Here is a 24934-nt window from a genome sequence, read left to right on the forward strand (position 1 = left end):
ACTCTTACTTCGGAAGACTTCGCTCCATTGAGAATGACATGCTGTGTTCTGTTATCTAGGAACTCTTCAATCCAACCACACAATTGGTCCATATGCTCTTACTTTGTTCATTAAACGACTGTGGGGAACTGTATCGAACGCCTTGCGGAAGTCAAGAAACTCGGCATCTCCCTGGGAACCCGTGTCTATGGCCCTCTGAGTCTCGTGGACGAATAGCGCGAGCTGGGTTTCACACGATCGTCTTTTTCGAAACCCATGCTCTATTCCTACATAGTAGATTTTTATTCTCCAGAAAAGCCATTATACCTGAGCGACATGATAACCTTCCTGATAATCTTTAACACTGCTGACACCACCCATATTATTTAACCTATCCTTAAGGACAGAGTGGGCTTGCAGCCGCACTGAGCTCTCTAGCACCCCTTTAGAGTGCTATGCGATTGCAGTTTTTGCTCTGTTGTACAGGGTAGTCACAAAGGACCGTTTAAACCCATTCGACAAAATTTGAATGTGATCCTGAAACAACAAAAGGAAGCTAATGCTTTTTCAGCCTTCCTATTTCGTTCTCTCCGAAGGCGGGACCACGGGTGAAAGGGGGGGGGGAGGCGATACTGTTACATGCATGAATAAAACGGCTACGAGTCCCTCTAAGATCTCGCTGGTCGGCAACACGCTCGCTGCCACTCCAACTCCTTTGTTGAGCACTTTGTAAACGTACCTGTACAGACACAACAAGTGTTGGGGTCTTAGGTTCCTAAAGGCATGATACGCTGCTGCTCTAACCCCGACAACAGACTTAAGGCTATATGTAATGTAGTAAACGAGAGACAGAACAACCAGCCAGGGAAAAAGACAACTTTTTTACTGAACTGAATGGAAGGGCAATGATGAATGACAGGTAGCAAATGCATTCAACGATCATTTCCTAAATATAGTAGAAAGCATAGCGTCAAACGATTCACGGGCAGAATCACAACAGTATGTTGAAAATGTAACTTTCATAAAATTTAGTCATACGAAAGTATCCTTTTGAAATTAAGAAAACAATACATCCTCTCAAAAATGAAAGCTCATCTGGTTTTGACGATGTTTTAAATAGAGTACTCAAAATTTGCTCCCATGTAATAGGCCAAGTCTTGTCTGAAATATGTAAAGCATCAGTAACTCGAGGCATTTTTCCAGAGAGACTGAAATATGACATTCGTACACCCCTCTTTAAGAAAGGTGATAAGAGAGATGTCTACCGACCTGTTTCATTGCTGACATCATTTTTCAAAATTTTTAGAAGGTGATTTATTCTAGAATAGTATCACACCTTAGAAAAAATATTACCCCTAGCAAATCAAGCCAGCCGTTGTGGCCGAGCTGTTCTAGGCGCTTCAGTCTCGAACCGCGCGACCGCTACGGTCGCAGGTTCGAATCCTGCCTCGGGCATGTATGTGTGTGATGTCGTTAGGTTAGTTAGGTTTAAGTAGTTCTAAGTTCTAGGGGACTGATGACCTCAGATGTTAAGTCCCATAGTGCTCAGAGCCATTTGAACCATTTTAGCAAATCACAGTTTGGGTTTCAGAATCGTTGTTCTACTGAGAATGCCACGTTCACTCACCAGATTTTACAATGATTGAATAATAAAACAGCGCCGCTTGGTATATTCTGCGACTTCTCTAAGCAACTGACTGTGTGAGTCATAGCATTCTCCCCATGCTCCCAGATAAATTGACGTTTTATGGGCTTGATGATATAGCCAACCAATTGATAAAGTCATATCTAACAAAAAGAATGCAGGAAGTAATTCAAGCAATATGGTCCAGGAACAGAATTCTGACTGGGCAGAAATCACGTAAGGGGCTCCCCAAGCTACAATCTTAGGTCGACTACTGTAGTCCTCATATATGTAAATCCTCTATCGGCTAGTATACAACAAGCTGAATTATTCTTTTTCCAGACGATACTATTATTGTAATCAATCCAACCATACGTACAGAAACAGATAAAACGATAAACAAAGTTCTTAAAAGTATCATTGGCTGGTTTCCTGCAAATGGACTCACCCTAAATTTTGAAAACATCCAACATGTCCAGTTCTTCACATCTAGAGGTACTATACCAATGATAAGTGTAACACATAGTGAGGAAATAATAAATGGGACGGAACTTCAAAATTCTTAGGGGTCGATATTCATAAGAATTTAAATTGGGAAAAGGACACTTTGGAACTTCTAATACAACTTATTTGAGCCACGTTTGCTCTTAGAATCATAGCAAATTTTGCCAATAGACAAATCAGTAAGTTCACATATTCTGCATATTATTGAATGTCATATGGAATGATGTTCTGGGTTAACTCATCTTTAAGAAAGAAAGTATTCATTGCGCAAAAACATGTTGTAAGAATAATATATGGTGCTCATCCACTATCATCTTGTAGACATCTGTTTAAGGAGCTGGGCTTTCTGACTGTGGCTTCATAGTATATTTGTTCAATCATGAAGTTTGTTATAAAAGGAGCGATCAGGTACATAATTACAATACCGGAAGGAAAAATGATATTCATTACTCCACATGAAGGTTGTCTTTAGCACAAAAAGAGTTGCACAATGCTGCAACAAAAATTTTTCATCACTTACCCAGTGATGTAAAATGCCTGAAGACAGCAAAATAAAATTTGATAACAAACTGAGAAAGTTTATCCTTGACAACTCTGTATCTTCTTTCTTATTAAAAAAAGAAAAAAATAGAAATGCAGACTCAGAGGGGTGTTAGGGGTTTCCTGCCTGCAGACGCCTAGGAATCCGTTTGTCTCCACACAGTTATATTTTTAGAGTGCACAACAAACGTGGGCAGGTGGCGCCGAGAGCGTTGGGAAACTGTGTTGTCTTAAAGGGATCCTTTACCATATTATTCACACAAGCGTCAATGTCGCACCCTCCTCCCCGCCACCCCTCGTGATGCTGTCCCAGGAGGGAACGAAATAGAAGAGCTGAAATAGCATAAGCACCCTTTGCTGTTTTGGGATCCCATTCAAATTCCGTCGAATAGCTCTGAACGGTCTCTAGTGGTTCCATCCTGTATACCAGAGCAACAACTGCAGTCGCACTTCACTCCAGAGGGCTGCGATCACGTTCAGTGTGGTTGCAGGCCCACAATTTCCTCAGAGAGAACGGTTGAATCGTCCGGGACCGGGGGGTGTCGGCAGTGTCAAAGATTGTGAAGAACGTCGTCCTGTTGTTCAGTATCATGAGAACCACCGTCTTCAACCGCGAAAAACGTGGGATTCAACGCTCGAAGCAGAGAGGTGCTTTCATTGACGTCCTTTGCGCTGCTCCCTAAGGCCTTTATACCCCATACTCTGCCACCCATAAGAAACCCATGCGGTTTCAACGCTGGGCGTCGCGGTCCTGACCTCAAACGGAGAGAGGTCAAAGGAAGGGATGAAACGGGGTGTGATGACCTTCCCATCATGTGACACGTCCACGGTGGCATTGGACAGAATTGTGCTCAAATTTAATGCCAACGTGACATCGTTAAGCTATCTTACACTTCACGTGACGTTCTGAGCTCTGGCTTTCTTGTCTCATGTGTGGACACCTTGACGTGTGAAGCCAAAGTGTGCGTTGGAGGGCGCCACGGTTTTGCACCATTACAGAAAGGGTGTAGGCACCTTTCATCTAACGGTGAACTTCTACGGCGCAATGGAGACGATTACAAGGGTTTCGGAAAAGTGGCCCTTTACTTATGTCTGGCAGTATATATAAGTGGGCCAAAGGCCTTGCCGCAGTAGTAACACCGCTTCCCGTCAGATCACCGAAGTTAAGCGCTATCGAGCTGGGATAGCACTTGGATGGGTAACCATCTGGTCTGCCGAACGCTGATGGCAATCGGAATGCACTCAGCCCTTGCGAGGCAAACTGAGGAGCTACTTGATTGAGAAGCAGAGGCTCCGGTCTCGTGAACTGACATACGGCCGGGAGAGCGGTGTGCTGACCACATGACCCTCCATATCCACATCCAATGACGCCTGAAGGCTGAGGCTGACACGGCGGCCCGTTGGTACTATTGGGCCTTCATGGCCTGTTCAGACCGAGTTTTTAGTATATATAAGTGGAGCAGAGAAGAATAGGGAATCGTTCTAGCTGTGGTACGAGCAGTAGATGAGGAAATCCCCCGACATGTTAGTCTGACGAAATGCAGACTGTTGTCGCCGGTGTCTGGAAACGAGCATCTCGGGAACGGCGAACTGGACGGCGGTCGGCGTGCTAGTGTTGTGAGCATTTGTGCAAAGTGGTTGGAGGATGGGGAAACCATGAGTAAGCGGTAACATGATGGACGCCCGCACCTCATCACGTGGAGGTTGGAAGTTTGACTGCTCTGTAAAGTAGTACAGGCGGCGACATGTGACAGATCCGTCGGTAGAGTATAATGCTCGTACAGGCACAAGTGTTTCGGAGCACACTGTTCAGTGCACAGTGTTGAACACGGGACTCCCATGTTAACCCAACGACATCGTCAGTTACCATTACAATGGTCAGATGAATCATGCCAAAGTTGGTCGATGATCGCCTCTGGATCCTCCGTCGTCCTGCAAGATAAGTGTCCGTGTTACAAGGCCAGAATCGTGTCACAGAGGCTTGACGATCACTTAGTGAACTAACGTTTGTCTCATGCCCATCAAATTCGCTTGATCTTTAACCGATGGAATACCTATGGGACGCTGTCCGGCGCCATCTTCGCGCACACGAACCTCAGGCTTACGATTCAACCTGACCTGTGCTTGGACATCTTGTGCGATATACCTCTCGAAACTTCGCAAGGACTTCTCAGATGCAGCTGTGAGGAACATCTTCAACGACAGGGAGAGCGGAGAAAACTACATTTCATTGTGGAGAAAGGTGGTTTCACCATTTAAATAAATAATTTATTATTATGTATTTTATTACGACTTCTAAATTATACATTTCTCTTGTTTCCAGGAGTGGGGGAAGGGGGGGGGGTGGAAAGATGTAGAGAGTTTCCTCCGCAGCGAAATGAAGTGACTGGTTCCTCCAAGAAGTTCTTTCGACTACTGCACAATGACGCTGAATATCGTAGTAAGTGAGGTTATTGAATCTTTCTAAAACCTTATATACGAGAGGACTCCAAAAAGTAAGTTAAACAAATTGTTTCGCGCTAAGACCATTGAGCTACAAAAGTAACGCTTTGTCAGAAGAGCGTACATATTCTCGATTTCCTGCAGACAGTCTTCTGCTTCCCTATGCAGAACAGGTGAATCACAATATGGGCGTGATATCATGCGGCAAGTGGAAACGTAGTCCAAAGCTGAAGTACACGGTATAGTATAATTCATGGGGACAAAACATGTATACTGCACATGCGTTAACCGTGAAATTCTGGCGGTACATGGACCAAATGCAGTATGGCGTCCAGCCATAGAGAAATAGTGCCAGCAGCTTGACGAATGCCACACACACGTGCCTGATGCTAATCAGGATAAAAGGCCACCTACATCGACCGCAGACGAGTGTCCAGGCACTAGGAACTAATTCAGAGCAATTCCAGATTTTCCAACGATGAGGACTTTCACATAGCGGGTCTTAAATGGCTCCGTGAACGCGAAGCTGATTTCTTTTGACTGGTTGAACGTTCCGTCCGTTCCTTACTGAGATGTGGTGACTATGCTGAAAAGTAGTGTCATGTATGTGTGTCATTATGAAGTGTAATGTAGTACAGTATTCAATAAAAGTTACCTGACCTGCCAAAAATAATGTGTAACTTACTTTTTGAAGTACTTTTGTAGTATTAGATCATCATCGCCATTACATCTACGCCTTGGTATGGTATAATACCTTTCTACGGAATTATCAGTGCGCATCTGTAGCCAGTTGACATGACTGCAGAAAAACGTCGCCTCCACGTCAGTATGCTCTTTGAATTGACGAGATATTAAATCTGGAGAGGAATTTCGCGTTATGAAAGACATTGTTTTACAGTCTTGCTTTCCCCAGACACGTTTCAGCACATTATATGCTATCTTCAGTGGACTATTTTGTTTATTTTCTTTCTGCGAAATTGTTATATGTTTACCTCTTGTGTTGGTTATATTAATTTTATCTCAGAAGTACCTACGATTTGCAAAAGGAGTGGTCATTGGGTGCCCAATATTTTACAGCTACACCCAAAAGATACTAAACCTTTCACTAATAATCAAAAACGCACTGAACAGCGAACAAAATTTATATTATACTGTTTCCAAATATATATATTTTCGTTTTCAGTGAAGTCATCCACATTCGCAGTAAGGCAGAACTGCAACAAAATACTAATATTTACATGAACATTGGATATCTGTGTCAATAATTGGTTTAATGTTTCAATTACTCTCGGTTCACTCTGACAGTGACTGCTAATTTGGAGTTTATTATGCCACCAAACAGAAATTCCCAATAGTAGAAATGACTCATTGTCCTTTATTTTACGTGGTTTCCTATCAGTCGCACAGACTTCAGCATCTGCCTCCTGCGCGCTATTTCGCGGCATGCGCTGTCATCGGTATCAGCATGAACGATGATCTTTTGTATCAGTACTAGACACTCACGTGATGTTGTACGTCCTCTGGCAGTGCTCGCCGTCCAGTGGAATCACTGCTGCCGTGGGCGACTTGGGCTGTGGGTACACCTGCAACAAGGAAAATACCTTAAGAATCACCTAAGCACTAGTCTGACCTACAGTTACTAGCGGGAACACAGAATACTAACATGATTACTATAACTCATTCCGTCATGTTTTATTTGTACAACACAAATCATGTATCATCAGTTACGGTACTAATTAGAAATTTGAGCGTATTTGACAATTTCATCTACGGTATTGAATCTAGATTGTAACCAGTTACTACAAGGCACGTTAGTAAAAAACAAGTGCTATAAATATAGTCAGACAACACTTTCCTTTGCGAAACAGTCTTTTCTTCATTTAAAATGGCTTCTTTACATTTTATTTTCAATGTATCCAGAAATTTACCATACACAGATAACATACAATTATTAGCACAAAACAGTATGAGGCAAGGCTGACAAATGACTTCCGAGAAAAATGTGTTGTAGGTATTTGTAGTCTATACTATCTAAAGCTATCACAGTTTTATTTCATGAACGATTCAAAATATTGAAACGTCGCGATTTTGTTGTCTGAGTAACACATTCAATCTTAGGTCAGTCTTAATGTCCGCCTTTGTTACAAATATATATAAACGATTTTCCGTCTAATATACAAGAAGCAGAAAAAGTTCTATTTCCGGATGACATCAGTATTGTAATCAAGCCAAGTATGCACACGACAGCAGAATAAATGGCAAACAATGTTCCTAACAGTGTCACTGACTGGTTTCTTCCGAACGGCCTCACTCTCAATTTTAAGGAGACACAATACACAAATTTTTTTACATATAGAGGTACTACACCAATGATACGTCTAAAACAAGGTGAGGAAATAATAATATGGTGGAAACTGCAAAATTTTTAGATAATCATATTAATGAGAATTTAAACTCGAAAAAAGATATTTTAGATCTCCTAAAACAACTGACTTCACCAACATTTTCGTTTAGAAACACGGCAGATCTTGCGGAGAGATAAATCAATAAATTGACATATTTTAATTCAATGTCACATGGAAATAATGTTCTGGGATAAGTTATAGTTAGGAAAGGATGTCTGACAGACAGCCAAGCAAAATTAGAAAACAGAAAAATTTTCTCCCTGATAACTCCATCTACTTCATAAAACCATTTCTATTATTGTAATGTGAAAGAGGTGGTGGACAGGAATTACTAACTCACATCTGTGGGTTTAATAGTGACAATAATAATACGACAAAAAGAAAAAAAAACAAAGAAAACAACTGTTCAGCATGATGCCGTATTTACATATTAATTTCCGATAGTATATTTAAAGTTACTCGTTCCACATCATTTCGATTTATCGTGAAAATGATCCACGAACCTTGAAACTAATTTAGCGCTTACATGAAAAGAGATACTGAAGCAAGTACTGTTTCCCTCTGATGGAAAGAAGCACTTTTTAATGGCTTTCTAAAGTTCTTGAAAACACGAGTACAGTGATATAACACCTGCTGGTCTTGGCGTTGGAACTAATGGCGAAAATATGACAATTGTGCAAAAATTCAATGGCAAGGCTGCTGGTATTGTCTACTGGGAGTAAACATCGCCAAAGGGGCTGTCCTGACAGACTCCATCGTCCTATCAACCCTTTCGACTGTTAACTAGTTTCCATAAAATCTTTTCACTTAATGCATCCACATTTTTAAAGTTTTCTAAGTCCTTCTCATACGCTAGAAGAAAGCACATCTATTTATTTACATCTACGCTTGATTTTTTAGTACCTACGTCGTATAAAGTAGAGCCAAGAGGAAATTAATTTTACATTGGTAGCGTAGACTTATTTTCTCGCTGCAAATAACAACTGAGCCTAGCATGAGAGTCCCACTTATACCGCAATAGCATATTCCTGAGGCCTTGCGTTTCAGCTTGAACAGACTCAGAGACTTAAGTGATAAGTTTCAACAGCAGTATCAACATGGGTTATATCACTGCGCTCATCTCTTCAGGGGCCTTCGAACACCCTTCAAAGAAAAGTACATAGTTCCATTTAAAAACTACACTATCTGCAATATCTCGATTGATACAAGCGTTAAGACTATTCCCGATATAACGTACACACATCAACAAAAGTGTTGCATCATCGCGATATGTCGTGCAGACGTGTAGCTATTGTGAACGTTCCTGTACCGATCCGAAGCTCACCACCGACGTTGTTTGTAAACACACACAGAGTTACCATGACCGCTACCTATGGATAGAGCGCCACGCTCAAATGGAATGCAGCATTTAAGTCGAAAGTAAAGCACCAATAGAGACGCATTAGAGAGGTCTGTGAAACAGTAGAGTGAACATCCTTCATGCCACGAAAGACAATCGCGACACATGATTTGGTCCGCGTCATCATGTTACGGGCAGAAGGCTTGCCAACCAGGGAAGTAACTCGACGTATACACCGGAGTCAAAGTGACGTAGTGCAGACATGATATTAGTTCCAATTGACAGGTAGCGCTGAGGACTTACACAGCGCACGCCGTTCATATTCTACAGATACAAAGGATAATCGATAACTACGACTTTTGAGTCAAAGGGACCGTGCGCTCAGTATTCCAGAATTGAATCCGGCGTTCTAGAGGTCACAGGGCTTCAAGTACCTCATCGAACTGTTAGCAGACGGTTGCATGATGAGAATATTCGTTCCTGACGATTGTGTCGAGCACCACGTAATATACCACGACACAATGGACTCTGTTACAAAACGGGAAGAAATCAGGTAGAATTGATATCCCAGGATTGGTGTCGGGTGTTTTTACGGATGAAACTCTGATCTGTTTATACCCGATAGTCACAGACAAAAGAGTATGGAGACAATCCTGTAATACTGAACGCTTCCAACATTGGATCCCACATGAGGAACAAGTCGGTGGTGGAGTGGTATTCTGGGGTGGTATCACACGGGTAGCCGTATATCTCTTGTGCATTTTGAGGACAGTCTCAATGGTACAGGGAAGAGGTTCTGCGACTGTATCGCCAATAGTTTGGTGACAATTTTATCACGATGGACGATAACTCGCGTGCTCTCCGTGCTGCTCTCGTGAACACGTTCCTTCAACATGCTACGATCACTGGACTGAATCGGTTCGCATGATCGACGGACATGAATCCAATAGAGCAGACGTGGAATCGAATAAAATGAACTCGTTTTGGACGTTGATAACGACTGTGTACCCTGCGCGACTTACGAAGAATTGCAATTGAAGAGTGGGACATATCGGAGAAAGACGATATGGCAATGCCTGTATTGTTCGTAAGAACGATGCAATGTTCCTTCGGACATGCATGCAAATTTTCATTGTCATTCCATCTCACAGCTCATGGCTTTCAATATTCTCAACTGTCGGTGTAGACTCCCTCCTCTGGGGAAGAGACGATTTTCTCGTTACCCAACTGTCTGTTTTTGATGATCTGAACACATAGTAAACGAATAATTATGCCTGCCTCAGAGCATGTTTTGGATTCCACAAGGTCCCAAACACTGGGACGCTGAATTATTCAATGTTAACATGTCACGCTTCATCTTCCTACATCGCTCAACAAAACGTAGGATATCGACATAATCAACGATGTCTCAGGTAATTTTTCTTCAGCCCACTAGATTTTTGCACCTTGCATTTAGCACAGTCTAACATACACACTACAATATAGAAATAATCAACAGCCGGCTGCATACAAGAAATTTTATTTCCTTTACTGGAAATAAAATATGTGCCCTTCTTCAGAAGGGTATAACTATCGTATTATTTGCGTCAGCAATAAGATGCATGCAGGATATTGATGTAGTCATGTGCCTGAACGAAAACAGTACAAAGAAGCCAAATGACAAGTGCAGAGATCATGCCAGAACCATTCTTTTAAAGGCACTATGAACCACACGACCACAGAATTATTTTGCTTACATCTTATTGATGACACTTGCAAATAACGTGACAATTATAACCGTCCGAAGAAAGGCACTGTTTGCCTAAAACCGGTTAAGGAAATAACTTTTATGTAACTGGTTGCTAATTATTTCGATATATACAACTACAGCTGCTTAATTGGAATAAAATACTATGTATACAGAGGTGACGTTCACTCCTTGGAAGTTGCTACCGTCTGACAACTGAACACACAATAGAGCCCCTAATGGCAATAAAGCACTTCGTCAGTTAACCACATATGTGCCAGTAGATTAATATTTATTTTCAGTTCTTTTTCTAGTTAGTCTGTGGGAAAGTTATTATATTTTTGTGTCCTAAGCGTTATTAAAATATTAAGTGGCATGAATAATAGTTCAATAAATGTAAACATAGCCAAAACTCAAGACGAAATGACCTGAGCTATAATGTTTCCATAAGAAATACTATCGAAATTGCAGCTTACCTCACAGAAGCGAGAGAATACAAACGCAGCATTTTATCCACAAGAGGCATTTATTCCGGTTGCTGATTGTTCTTATAATTGGCACTGCAAAGATTTTGCTATAGTTACGCTTCACCTGACTTTCCAGATGACGAATATTTGTTTAACGTAATTACTTCTGCTTCAAAAGACTAATGTTTTGACGAATATTGACGACTGTGGATCTGCCGCAGCAACAAATTGAGAAATGGGTTTCCTCTGAATCGGAAAAGTGTTTTATTGCTTCTGTCGTTTTATCATCATGCCTGTAAGGTATTTTTCTCTTCAGCTCCAGTTATGGCAGCTTGTCTGGTACTTTAAATGTTATAACTACTACTTTTCATATGAGTTTCTTATTGTACACATTCCTATTCAGGTTTGTTTCCAAGTGCACCTAGCGAACAAAACGTCACGTCATTACGCAGGTTTACGACGTCTTCCTGGAAACCGCCATGTCTTCTGCTCCTTTCATTCTGACCCTTGTTCTTAAAAATAAATGTCCGTAAGTTACACAAAAATTGTAACTATGCAGTCAGATAATGTGCTGTTTCATTCGTCTTGTGGTGCTTAGGAAATCTGTAGGGTGACGTATTTGGGGTCTTCCTTTTCTTATCGCTACAATTCATTAAGCTACGTACGCTCCATTTTGCACAAACCATGTTACAAATCAATGTAAAGGATGCTATTTCGCGTTCATAGGATACAGTATTCCACAGTGTACCTTATTGTCCGCTTGGAGCGCTGCTGTCCCTCAGTATAACAAATATGAGCTGGAGTTTCTTGATTGTATATGTTACACCGAGCATTTAGTTCTCCCCACAGGTCGCCTTACACAATAGGCAGTCTAATCTATCGAGGAAGCTGTTACTATCGATACATTTTCAGTTGACGTCCGCTTTCTGATACTAGCAATTTTCATTATTAATTCATTCACTCGATTCCTTTTTACCCAACATTTACAAGAATAAGACAGTCATTTCAACGCAGCAAATGTTGAAGATTTGGTTCCGTTACTGAAGTAGCAATTGCATATCTCCACAGCTATAATTAAACGTATAAAAATTATTGCTACAAAAATAACATCTGTGATTGGAAAAATCTCTGATAGTTTCTGGGTCTGACGAAGAAAGTCAATGTTATTTCAGTCGTTGCCGATCATCAGCGGTATAAACTACAATTTTGACAAAGCGACAACTGGGAAAGACGATACCAGTTCCCAGCCACGCTGGAATCTTTGAAAAAATTAACAACCTAGTGGTCATCATAAGCACCACATACTTACGTTGGTAATGCAACGAGGACATTACATCACAGCCGTGAGCATGTGCTTGATGGTAACCACCGGCTGGTCGAAACATTAATGCACCATGAAATACTTTCATGATTGTTGCAATAAGAAAATTAGAAAAGTTGCATCAATATGAAATATTTATACAGCACTAATCTGGTTTACACAATGACAACGGAATTACTAATATTCTGTTTGGGAGAAATGGAAGTTGGGGTGACACAGCCTGTGAAGCTCTTGCTTACGTCGCCAAGAGTATTGTCACGTGCAATCGAACGTGCAGCTACAGACTTGCAAATCTAGTAATGATCGCAACAGAAAAATTACAAAAATCTGTGCTCGTTCAGAGGATTATACGAAGCTGTTCTTCGTGTGAGCCAATTCAGAGCGGTACAGCAGGGAACTAAGAATAGTAGTACACAAATCGCATCAAAAATGTAGATGTAGGTGCAACACTGTATATATTTCAGTTGTCTTATTTATATTTTCATACAGCATACCACCATTTTGTACCGTGTCATAACTGATCTCCTCTTTCTTTCATCTTCATTTTCTTGATAGTAAACAAAGAGGAAGGAAAGGAGGAAAACAACAGAATCGTGTCTTGTTGTCCAACACCTCATAACGAATATTAATGCTATTATCCGTAGTTGGTTTACTCGTACTTTGGGGTAGCATCTTTAATTAGTAATCAAAACGTCTCGAGTCCCGCTTTCGAACGCTGCCACAGCTTAAATTTTGAACAAAAGTCGTCAGCAACTGCGGACAATGACTTTTCCTCTAAAAATAATCATCTTCGTCCTGCCCACGGTCTTGTCGAAGAGGATGGAGGAGTGGACAAAGTTTAAGTAGCCTCTTACCCTTCAGGTGGGAAACTGCGCCTATCAATGGAAATCAATGAATTAAAGACATAGGTGTATCCACAGGTCATATAGCTTGTAATTAAACAAGTGACATTATGACCTCTCCATTGGTAAAAGATTCTGGACAAGTCACCCATTCAGGTCTCCGGGAGGGGCTGGTAACTACCAGAGAAAGATTGAATGACAACGAAAAGTTAACGTTCATCAAGTCACGTTCACTTCATTTGCAACCTAAAAAACGCTTTCCACAGTGTAAAATGGTGAAAGATTTTTGAAAGTCTTAGAAAAGTAAGAGTGACCTGTTGGGAAATACCTGTAATATTTACAAGAACCAAGAGAGAGCAATAAGAATAGAAAACAAAGAACAGTGTGTTCAGATTAAAAATGGTATAAGATAGGGATGCAGTCTTTTGCCCCTACTATTCAGTATATGCGTCTAAGAAATAATGACAAAAAAAAAAGAAAGATTCAGAAGTAGAATTCAGGGTGAAAGGACATCAATGATAAGATTCGCTGAGGACATTGCTATTCTCAGTAAAGATGGAGGAGAATTACAGGATGTACTGGATGGCATTAATAGTATTATGTGTGCAGGATATGAACTGAGAGTAAAACGAAGAAAGGCAAAAGTGATAAGGAATAGCAGGAATGAGATTACCAATAAAGAGATTAGCAATAAAATTATCATAAAAATTGGAGAACACGAAATAAACGAAATTAAGCAAAATAATAGATGGCGACCGAAGCAAGATTAAATAAAATGCAGATTAGTACAGGCAAATGCAGCATTCCTGCATCAAAGGCGCCTACTATTCTCAAACTTAGGCCTTAATTTCAGGAAGAAACTGTATATTCAGGAAGAAGACTGTATGTTTGGAGCACAGCATTGCATAGTAGTGAGTCATGGACTGTGAGAACACCGTATAAGAATAGAAGCGAAGCGTCTGAGATGTGTTGCTATGGAAGGATAGTGAAAGTTAGGTGGACTGAAAATGGATGAGGAGGTTGTCCGCAGAACCGGCAAAAGAACGGAGGCCCCCAAAATTTGTTGTTACCGCCCTGTGCTAGCCAGGCCGCTAAACGATAGAGTCGTGCGGGTAGCCTTCATCTTCGGCGATCGCAGTACGTGCTGTGTGATTGCTTTATTCTTATCCTGAGGTTCAGATCAGGTATAAAAATGTTTCAAACCACATAGGTGATTTCTTTATTCTATGAAACAACGTGCTTCTGATGGCACAAATGCAGTGCGCGCTTGCATGTGCAAGTAACACTGCATGTAAATTCAAGTTCTTCCATGTTACTAGAAACAGTATTGGCTTCGATGGTAGTTGTTATTGCCGAGCGGTCTTAGGTGCTGCAGTCATGGACTGTGTGGCTGATCACGGCGGAGGTTCGAGTCCTCCCTCGGGCATGGGTGTGTGTGTTTGTCCTTAGGATAATTTAGGTTAAGTAGTGTGTCAGCTTAGGGACTGATGACCTTAGCAGTTAAGTCCCATAAGATTTCACACACATTTGGACATTTCTGATAGTTGTTATTGCACGTGAGCAAGATGTGAACTGTTCAGCTGTCAGTTAACTCTCTAAAGGTGCTTTGTCAACACAAAATTTGCTCCATCACTGATTAGTAGATTAGAAAGAGGCTGAAGACAGAACGTAACACAGTTCACAGTTGTTAGCGCTTAACAGGAAGATCAGAACCGATATCTACATGTAAGGTCTCCATAGCGTAATGTGCTGGGAATAATGATCATGCTATGTGATAAACCACACAGTCTTGCAAATGTTACATCCCATTTAGCAACACCTTAGCGTTACAAAAATTAGCATTAGCAAACAGGGCGTAAATAGATGTAAATCTCCGATGACGTTTGGCTACACAGGTGATTTTCCGTCACATATGCTAAGTCCTTTAGTAACCATGTGTAAGGCGGAAGCCAAAACGGGATTTGTTGGAAGATTTCCTAGAACATATGATTCAAAATAGTACGAAATCGCTTTCAAAAGTCATTATGCAATTATAATCTTTCGTTGGCCTGAGATTTCGACCGGTTATTAACGAAGAGTTGCACGCTGCATCACTGATGTGATGCGGGAACGCCACGAAAATTCTCAACAAACTCCAGCTGGAGAAAACGAGAGAACGGGCAAGACCTTGCAGTTAAAAATTTCGATAACCCCAGTGAAGAAAGAAATTATTTCCTGAAAAATACGTCACGCCTAATGACAAAAATGGAAGATTTTAATAATTGCGGCATGTTTAGTACTGTAACAAAAATTGTCCTTATAATGCGCAAATAACAGATTGACAAGGAGGGGGGGGGGGGGGTGAATGATTTGGTGCTCCATGTGCTGTCAGACACACCCGCAAGTTTCTTGAAGGAAACAATTTTCTGCGTAGGATTTTTTTTTATTTTCTTTATTTGCGATTAGCTAATTATATCCGCTTGGACATTATCAGGCTACATCACACGACTATTTCTTTTAATTTAAATAAACGCAGACTTCCATTTTTAGCGATTAGCTAATTTCGTCCTCGTGGGCATCATCAAGTTATATCACTTTTTTCAAAAGAAAATCTGAAATAAACGCGCTCTTTGTTTGTGAATAGCGCTTGGGCATTATAAAGTTAGACGTAGCGGCTGTATAGTGTAATGTTGCAAAATGTGTCGTGTTGGACGTCACAAAGTGTCGTCTCAGCTCATTACGGAATAATCTGCAGCCGAATATATGTCTAAAATATGATAGTTCTGAGTTAATTAGTATGTTTTGTAAGTCGTTGTGAGGTAAGTTATGTAGATGGTGGGAGGGGGGAGGGGTGGCAGAAAACCTGTAGCTGCGGACAATTGTGCGGCGGGCGTTTCCAGTCAGCAGCCTACCGGGCGGCAAAGATCGTACATCGCGCCGCAGTTGACCACATAACGGCTATTGAATACAACGAAACCATTGTCAAAAGTGGTGGTAGCGCTGTTCGTTTTACTCATTTTAATAGTCCCAAAAATATTTTAACGTGGCTTTCAGTAATGGTACCGTTTTCGTTAGGATCGAGAACGGTTATATGACCATGGATCTTTATCGTTTCAGACGTAATCGGTCTTGATGGTACGATGTTGGGTACATCAACGTAAATGTTTGACTACCAGTGGACATCGTGATTCAATTGCTAGTATTACCGATATTCAGAAAGCGTTAGTTGAGGTCCCAAGGGATACTTTGTGAGTTCGTGTTAAACTCCCAGAAAGTATTGAACACAATTTGGGATCGCGTTCAGTACTAAGGTACTGACTGGGACGTAATAGGTTGTTATAACCCGTACGTGTTTTAAACAGTTGCTGTGAATTTTCAGATCTACAGTTATTTGAGGGGGTAGTTGAGGTGTAGGTTATTGGGAATAGATTCTGGCCCCAATTTTGTTCCACTTACTGGCACTAGTGGTCATGTACAGAAGGCTCGCGTGAGGAAGAGTGGTTCTGATTGAGGTTGATGTATGCTTTAGTAATGAATTACTGGGGCGAATCAAGGGCAGATATTGTTTTGCAGGCCGTAATTTCTTCTGGAACTCGTGACTTGAAGTACAACCATTGTAGTCGTAAAGTTGACAAGATATCCAAGTGATTTATGGATTTGTTTTGTGCATGATGGAACTATTTATTTGAAACACGTTCAGCGTTATTTCGCACTTTTGGAAAACATCTGGCGATTGGCCAATTCTTCTGAAAACATTTGGGGGAATTACTAGTTTAGATGCGAACTACATAAGAGGAAGAGCGTTAGTTTTCTCTTTAAGGATAGGGTCAAACTGTCAGTGGTAGTAGTTTTTTTTTTTTTTACGGGTAGATTTCTTGCAGCATCGAGGCCTCACTGGGCTCATACACAGCAGAGTAGCATTTATTACTATTATTGTCATTATTTTCGTGTCCAGAAAATACCACTGTATTCATGTGAGATGAAAAAAAAATACAATGGTTGTTTAAATGATGCAACTTGTATCCGACTGTACCAATTTTGTTGCCCTTGGTGATATAGTCCCAGTACCTTATGATTAAAGCAAAAGTAAAAAAATCGGAAAAAGAAGTTAACTATTGATCTAAAACATTTTCAAAAGAAATTTTAAGGGAGCTCATAAAAAGAAACACTAATGTTGTAGTGCTTAAATAATGTCATCTTTCTCAGTTGTGGATAAAATGTAATCGAAATAGAAAAATGTCGTGAGGGTAGGACGGAACCTATCCTATTAACAGAAAAATAAGTGTAAAACAATTGTCCTTTATCTAACTAGAGAAAAGAAAGAAAATAGAAATATATGTTTATTTGTCATAATACATACTTTTAAAGAAACGAGTGATATAATCTTTGCTTATGTGATGCAAATTTTACAGAACAGAAGACAGGGGGAATAGTTTAATTTAGTAATCGGAGATAAGTAAGTACATTTGTATGACATTAATTTTGCTTTAACAGACTGTAATAATTTTGACAGTTTTGTTACCAGTATGTGAGAGGCGAATTAATTTGCTTAGGTAAAGTATATACTGGCTATGCGAAAACGTAAGTCTTTAAGCTGATGCACTACGCTTTATGTATGAAGTTGGTATTTGCGTGAAGGTAGAGTGCATCTAAGGAGTAAAGCTTTCGACCTTAGATAACCCCTCTAAATAAACTATAAAACAGCACTCATGATGCTGACGTACCAAGAATATGATAGTTACGCTTGAAACGTTATTAATTATTAATAATATAGAAACAACTGGTTTGAATAGAAGAACGTTATTTATTACTGAACTCGCAAATGTATCAAATCTAATTTTGTGAGATTTTATGTTTATATGGTGCAGCGCCGTGAACTGAAGTTCTAAATAACATATCTCACAGTATCAATGCAGACTTCAGCCAAGGTACTTGAACAATAGGTATTTTCCATAGTTATGAGTGAAAAATCTGTAACCTTCATTATCATGGCGACTTTAGAAGTTTCGACAATATTTATTGCTCACAGCTCAGTTTTCACTGTTCGATGTAGTGTATGTTGTCGTGCAGCTTCGTGACAGATTATTACTTCCATTGGAGATACCGTGCGGAGTTTGGAAAGTGCAGAAAGGATACAGACAGAGTGAAGAGTTACGTCTGGCTTCTAGACCCCAACTTAACACTCAGAGTTAACGTGTTGTCCGCAGAAGCAAGGATCAGCTTCCGAAACCATTTTTAACGTTCAAAAATTTTCGGAACTGTATTATTCATTGTCCTGAAATCATGACACACTGAAAATATATGCTGTGTCTCACACTCAGTGTTCCAGTTCAGCCAACTAAGTACGAACAGTCTCAAAATCCGAAGCTGCGCCCATGACCCGCCACTCTGTCGAATTTAAAAGCAGAAGTTGGCCATCCGCGAGGTATCCTGTCCCTCATGTAGAGGCTGTATGACACAAGACAGAACGTTCCAAGTGCCATAACAGAACCGATTGGGTCTAAGCGCCAACAAGAAAACTTTTGTTCCAAATGATGCAATACGCTTTATTTGTCATCAAACGTGTACATAAACACAGCGTAAGATTTAACTAGTAGAATTTTAGTGATGAAAAACCATTCCACGCGTCTTCTACATTTTGTAACATGAGAGGGAAACACAGCTTGGCACAAAGACCGATATCATACAGTATCTCACCAAACGCTGTGAGTTGTGTTTCAAATGTTTCTTTTAACCATTCGATTCATTGTAGTACGTATCTGTTTCGACTTCATAGTCATGATGAGATTTTCTCGGGCTTTCGTCCGAGTGGCTGCGTCGAAATTCCACAACATTTCGATGAGCGTCACTCTCGTCATCTTCTATCGAAAATGATGAAAGTGCCAGTTATCGAAACGTCGCGGAATTTTGACACAGCTACTCGAATGGAAGACCGAGAAGATTTCATCATAAATACAGGCCGGGAAAAATATCACTCATTGTGTTTGTATTAAATATGCGGAGAACGTGTAAAATATTCTTATATTTTACATCGGAAACTGTTTGCGGAAGTTTCTTGAGTGAACTGGTATCGCTAACGGTATGTTAGCTTGTTCAGATTATTATACCTTTCTCTTGTTTAGGTTGTTGTATCTTTGTACCACTAGGCTGTAAACTGAACCGACAGGCTTTATACTGTCAGATCGCAAAATAACTTGGGTACTGGTCTTTTCATAGAAGAGCTGTAACTTTCAAAAATCAAACCAGCGAATGATGGTTTGATATCTGTAAGACAGAACAGCAGGAATCTCTACGTGCTTAATTTTATCGGGATCACAGCTTATTAAATATAGTGTGATTTACCTCGCTAGTGTATGCAATTATTTACATTTCACTCAGTGTCATTTTTTGACTTTATCCCATTACCGATTAGGTCATAAGATTTCCGAAACACCTTCAACTGGAGTAACAAATTTCCTGGGTTGACAAAATGCAAGCTCTCTTCTACACTGAAGAGCCAAAGAAACTGATACACCTGCCTAATATCGTGTAGGGTCCCGCGATCACGCAACACGACGTGACATGGACTCGAATAATGTCTGAAGTATGCTGGAGGGAACTGACACCAAGAATCGTGCAGGGCTGTCCATAAATCCGTAAGAGTACGATGGGGTGGGAATCTTTTCTGAATAGCACGTTGCAAGACATACCAGATATGCTCAATAATGTTCTGTCTGGGGAGTTTGGTGGCCAGCGGAAGTGTTTAAACTCAGGAAAGTGTTCCTGGAGCCACACTGTAGCAATTCTGGAAGTCATAACAGTCCAATGTCGGTGTTGTCGGGCACAGGCGAGGCGAAAATCTTTGTGTCGTGCCGTCATCAAGGGTACACTAGTGGGCCTTCAACTCCGCAAGCCCATATCGATGTTTCGTTGAATGGTTCGCACGCTGACACTTGTTGATGTAGCAGCATTGAAATCTGCATCAATTTGCGTTAGGGTTGCACTTCTGTCAAGTTAAACGATTCTCTTGAATCGTCGTTGGTCCCGTTCTTGCAGGATCTTCTTCCGGCCGCAGCGATGGATTTGATGTTTAACCAGATTCCTGATATTCACGGTACACTCGTGAAATGGTCGTCCGGGAAAATCCCCACTTCATCGCTACCTCAGAGATGCTGTGTCCGACCGATCGTGCGCCGACTGTAACACCTTGTTCAAACTCAAATCTTGTTAATCTGCGCCAGACACTTTTCGTCTCATATAGGCGTTGCCGATCGCAGCGCTGTATTCTGCCTGTTACATATCTCTATCTTTGAATAGGCATGTTTATACCTGTGTCTCTGGCGCTTCAGTGTATGAAAAGCGGGCCATTACAGCCGCAACAGCTAAAAAGTGGATTGCAGAAAAACGTGAAAATCGCATGAAGTGTACCATATGCTCGAACATGTAAATAATCAGTACCTCACTGAACCGCACAAAGGAAGTAAGAAAAGAGCCATCTACAGGGGGTGCACAAAAATATGGAAAAACAAAAAACATAACACATTACCATGACTAATACGGTGAAGAAAACCGTTGGCAGTCGTCTGGGAATGGATAAATACAGGTCCTGCATGGTTTTCAATGGAATCTTATGTTTATTCCTGCGAAATAGTCGCAAAAGCAAGTAACGATGACGGAGTTGGATAGCGATCACACACCTTTCTCCAAAAAAGCTCAGTAATATTGAGATCTAGTGACTGTGGCGGTTTGGGTAGATGCACCTCAAGGACCTGTACCGCCAAGACTTATAGACTCCCTAAAGTCCACAAAGAAGGGGTGCCGTTACGTCAAATTGTCAGCAAAATTAGGGCACCTGATTATTTGCTGGCCAAATACCTGGCAGAATTACTAATCCCTTATGTGGGTAAATGCCCTCATCACGTTCGTAATTCTGTGGATTTCGCAAAACGTCTCGACAACTTCAAACTGAAAGACTCGGATATCCTGGTGAGTTTTGACGTCCTTTCATTATTCACCAGGGTGCCTCTTCGAGAGTCAGTTGAGCTTATTGCACAGAAATTTAACGAGAAGACGACCGACATTTTCAAGCACTTTCTGACCTCCACGTATTTTCTCTTTAATGGAGAATACTATGAATAAACAGAAGGAGTCACAATGGGGAGCCCATTCTCGCCTGTGTGCGAATTTCTATATGGAGTACTTCGAGGAGGAAACTTTGGCGTCATCCAAATGAAAACCTACTTGTTTTCTGCGTTATGTGGATGACACGTTCGTGATCTGGCCCCATGGAAGGGACAAGCTCCTAGACTTCCTTACACACCTGAACTCCATACATCCGAACATCAAAATCACTATGGAGACCGAAGCAGAAATAAGATTACCATTGCTGGGCGTCATGGTCAAAAGAAGAGCGGATGGCACCCTGGGCCACGAGGTATACATGAAGAAAACACACACCGACCAGTATTTGCATGCGGATAGCTGCCACCACCCTGCGCAGAAGAATGGGGTGTTAAAAACACTGGTGTACAGGGCGCGCACCATCTCTGACGCAGAGAGTCCGCCCCAAGAGCTGGAACACCTAAAGACTGTATTCCGGAAAAACAGGTACTCGGAATGGCATATCAGACGCGCTCTCCGCCCCACCTCTGCAGTACAGCGTATGGAGACGGAAGAAGTCACGGAGAAAGAGATAGCCATTGCCCATATACCGTATACTGGCGCACTATCGGGGAAAATAGGACGAATATTGAGGAAACACCAAGAAGGAACTGTCTTTTTCCCACCAAATAAAACAAGAGCATTATTTGGAATTGTCGAAGACGATCTCGGTTTGCGGAAGGCCGGCATATACCAGATTCCGTGTCAATGTGGGAAGACTTATACTGGACAGACAGTGCGCACCATTGAAGATCGTTGCCGAGAACATCAGAGGCACACTCGACTAGGGTACCCCAACCAGTCAGCGGTCGCAGAGCACTGTTTGTCCGAAAATCACGAAATGGACTACCAACATACCAGGGTCTTGGCACAGACATCTAAATACTGGAACAGCATTATTAGATAGGCTATCGAAATTCGTACGAGGCACGGACTCATCAACTGAGATTGCGGCGACAACCTCAGCAGGACATGGGAACCAGCACTGAGTCTAATTAAAAAGACGCTCAGCAAAGGAAACTAATGGGCGACTAGGGCGGACGAGGCAATTACACCGACACCGTCACAGTCGCCGACGCCAGCGTCTCAGCGGCCGGTGACGCGCGGGCACGGACCGCGGAGAGAACGTCTCGAGAGGGGAGGTGATTTAATACGGCTGCCCGCACTCAGGAGCTCAGTTCGTCAGCGCACCAGACGATGGCGACATGTCTGAACGCCGAAATATTGTACCCGTTGGACACTATGGACCGGCAGTACACCCGTAGACTGTTCGAGCAAGAAATACGCTGGGAGAAACTGAAGAATCATAAATGTTCATAATTTCAGAAAAGTTGGATGATCTATTCAAGAAAAAGATCTTCACAATTTGAGCAAGTCAATAACGCGATTGTCCACCTCTACACGTTATGCAAGCAGTTATTCGGCTCGGCATTGATTGACAGTTGTTAGATGCCCTCCTAAGGGACATCGTGCCAAATTCTGGCCAATAGATCGTCAAAATCCAGAGCTGGTTGGATGGCCCTGCCCATAAGGCTCCAAACGTTCTCGACTGAGGAGAGACCCGGCGACCTTGTTGGCCAAGGCGCGGTTTGGTAAGCACCAATATAAGCAGTAGTAACTGTCATCGTGTGCGAATGGGCATTATCTTGCTGAAATATAAGTCCAGGTTAGCTTGCCATGAATGGCAACAAAACGGAGCGTCGAATATCATCGACGTACCACTGTCCGGTGACAGTGCCGCAGACGACAACCAAAGGTGTCCTTTTGTGTAAAGAAATGACGCCCAAGAGCATCAATCCTGGCTGTCGGGCCGTATGGAAGGCGACAGTCAGGTTCGTATCCCACCGCTGTTCTTCGCTGGCCATCAGGACTCAGTTCGCTGCAGGATTCGTCACCGAAAATTCCACTCCAGTCAAAGAGATTCCAGCCGAAGACGTTTCTACTGCTAGGTGCCAAACCCTACCTTAGCCAGCAAAGTCGCGGGATCTCTGCCCAACTGAAAACGTTTGGAGCATTATGGACGGGGTCCTCTAACCATCTCGGGATATTGACCATTTGACGCTTCAGTTGGACAGAATTTGGCACAATATTCCTCAGAAGAATATCCAACGATTCTGTGAATCAATGCCAAGCTGAATAACTGCTTGTACGGACTAACGCGTTAGTGGCTTTCTGAAAGACTTTCTTTTGAATAAATCAACCAATTTTTCTGAAATTGTTATCATTTGTTTGTCTACACATGTACATCATACCTACCAATTTCGGTCCGATTCGGATTATTCCTTAGTGGCATGTCTTTTTCTTTTATCTCAGAGTGTATAATCAAGAATACGTGTTCTCTATACTATACCGTATACGAACAATAATTCAAATTTCGTTATTTGATATTTCCTTATCTACATTTTTATAACTAGCAGTGTATATTCAATTGGCGTCTCATCACTTTAAAAACTGCGTTAACAGAGAATATCAATCAACTGCATTATCGTTTGTTTATGTTTTTCTTAACTTTTGTGGATCATTCGTTCCAAAAACCACAATTTCAGCGTGCCGAAAAAAAAAAATGTCTTATTCGAAGGATGAGTAAATGTTCGCTGTGCTTGTTTCACCTGTTATTTAGCCTACTCTATGAATGAACTTTTAACTGAGACTTCGTAACTTGTTTCATCTCACGCAACGGCAACGTCTTGATCGCAGCTATTACCCTCCAGGTACAACGTTTGCTGAAGTTTATGTTCCATGAATTAAAAAGTGTTCGCCCCCCCCCCACTCTCTCTCTCCCCCCCCCCCCTCTCTCTCTCTTCTATATTTGAATGAATATGTATGCCAATTTTCGGTGAGTGAAGGCACTGCTGGAAGTTGTAGCTTATTTTGTAAATGCTTCATAACAAATAATATATTGCATACAGTATATGTACATGTAAGAATAACGGTTCAACCGGCTTTTTCTCTTAAGTAGATATTCGTAGACTTATATATATAGTCCGCAGCTCGTGGTCTCGCGGTAGCGTTCTTGCTTCCCGAGCACGGGGTTTCGGGCCCGATTCCCGGTGGGTTCAGGGATTTTTCACCTGCCCAAAGATGAATGGGTGTTGTTTTGTCGTTCATTCATCCCCATTACGGTCGGAGGAAGGCAACGGGCCGGCCGGGGTGGCCGAGCGGTTCTAGAAGCTACAATCTGGAACCGCGCGACCGCTACGGTCGCAGGTTCGAATCCTGCCTCGGGCATGGATGTGTTTGATGTCCTTAGGTTAGTTAGGTTTAAGTAGTTCTAAGTTCTAGGGGACTAATGACCTCAGAAGTTAAGTCCCATAGTGCTCAGAGCCATTTGAACCATTTTTTAAGGGAACGGCAAACAACGTCGATTAGGACCTTCCATAGTACGGCGGTGCTCTATCAAGAAGCATGGAACTTCATTTCCATATTGCAGAGACGTGAGTGCTAATTCCATGGATCAATGTTTTATGAATAGTTTGTTAATAACAAACCATTCAAAAAAAACAACGACTAAAACATTTGAGAATTACGCAACAGTGCCACTGGGCTACAAACTGAAATTAAGAAAAAACACACGACAGCTTTTGTGTTGCGCTTCCACAGCCGCTATTTTAGAATATACAGGGTATC

General features: G+C 41.6%; 1 protein-coding gene across 1 annotated transcript in view; it reads right to left on the reverse strand.

Annotated features, from left to right (window-relative positions):
• Positions 1-24934, reverse strand: part of LOC126259424 (uncharacterized) — a 263301-nt gene that overhangs the window by 46064 nt on the left and 192303 nt on the right. The window contains exon 2 of the mRNA XM_049956216.1: positions 6593-6672. Within this exon, the coding sequence (XP_049812173.1) occupies positions 6593-6672 (80 nt within the window). The remainder of the gene's footprint in view (positions 1-6592; positions 6673-24934) is intronic.

This window comes from Schistocerca nitens, chromosome 5 (assembly GCF_023898315.1).
Source record: "Schistocerca nitens isolate TAMUIC-IGC-003100 chromosome 5, iqSchNite1.1, whole genome shotgun sequence".
In the NCBI taxonomy this organism is placed as follows: Eukaryota; Metazoa; Arthropoda; class Insecta; order Orthoptera; family Acrididae; genus Schistocerca; species Schistocerca nitens.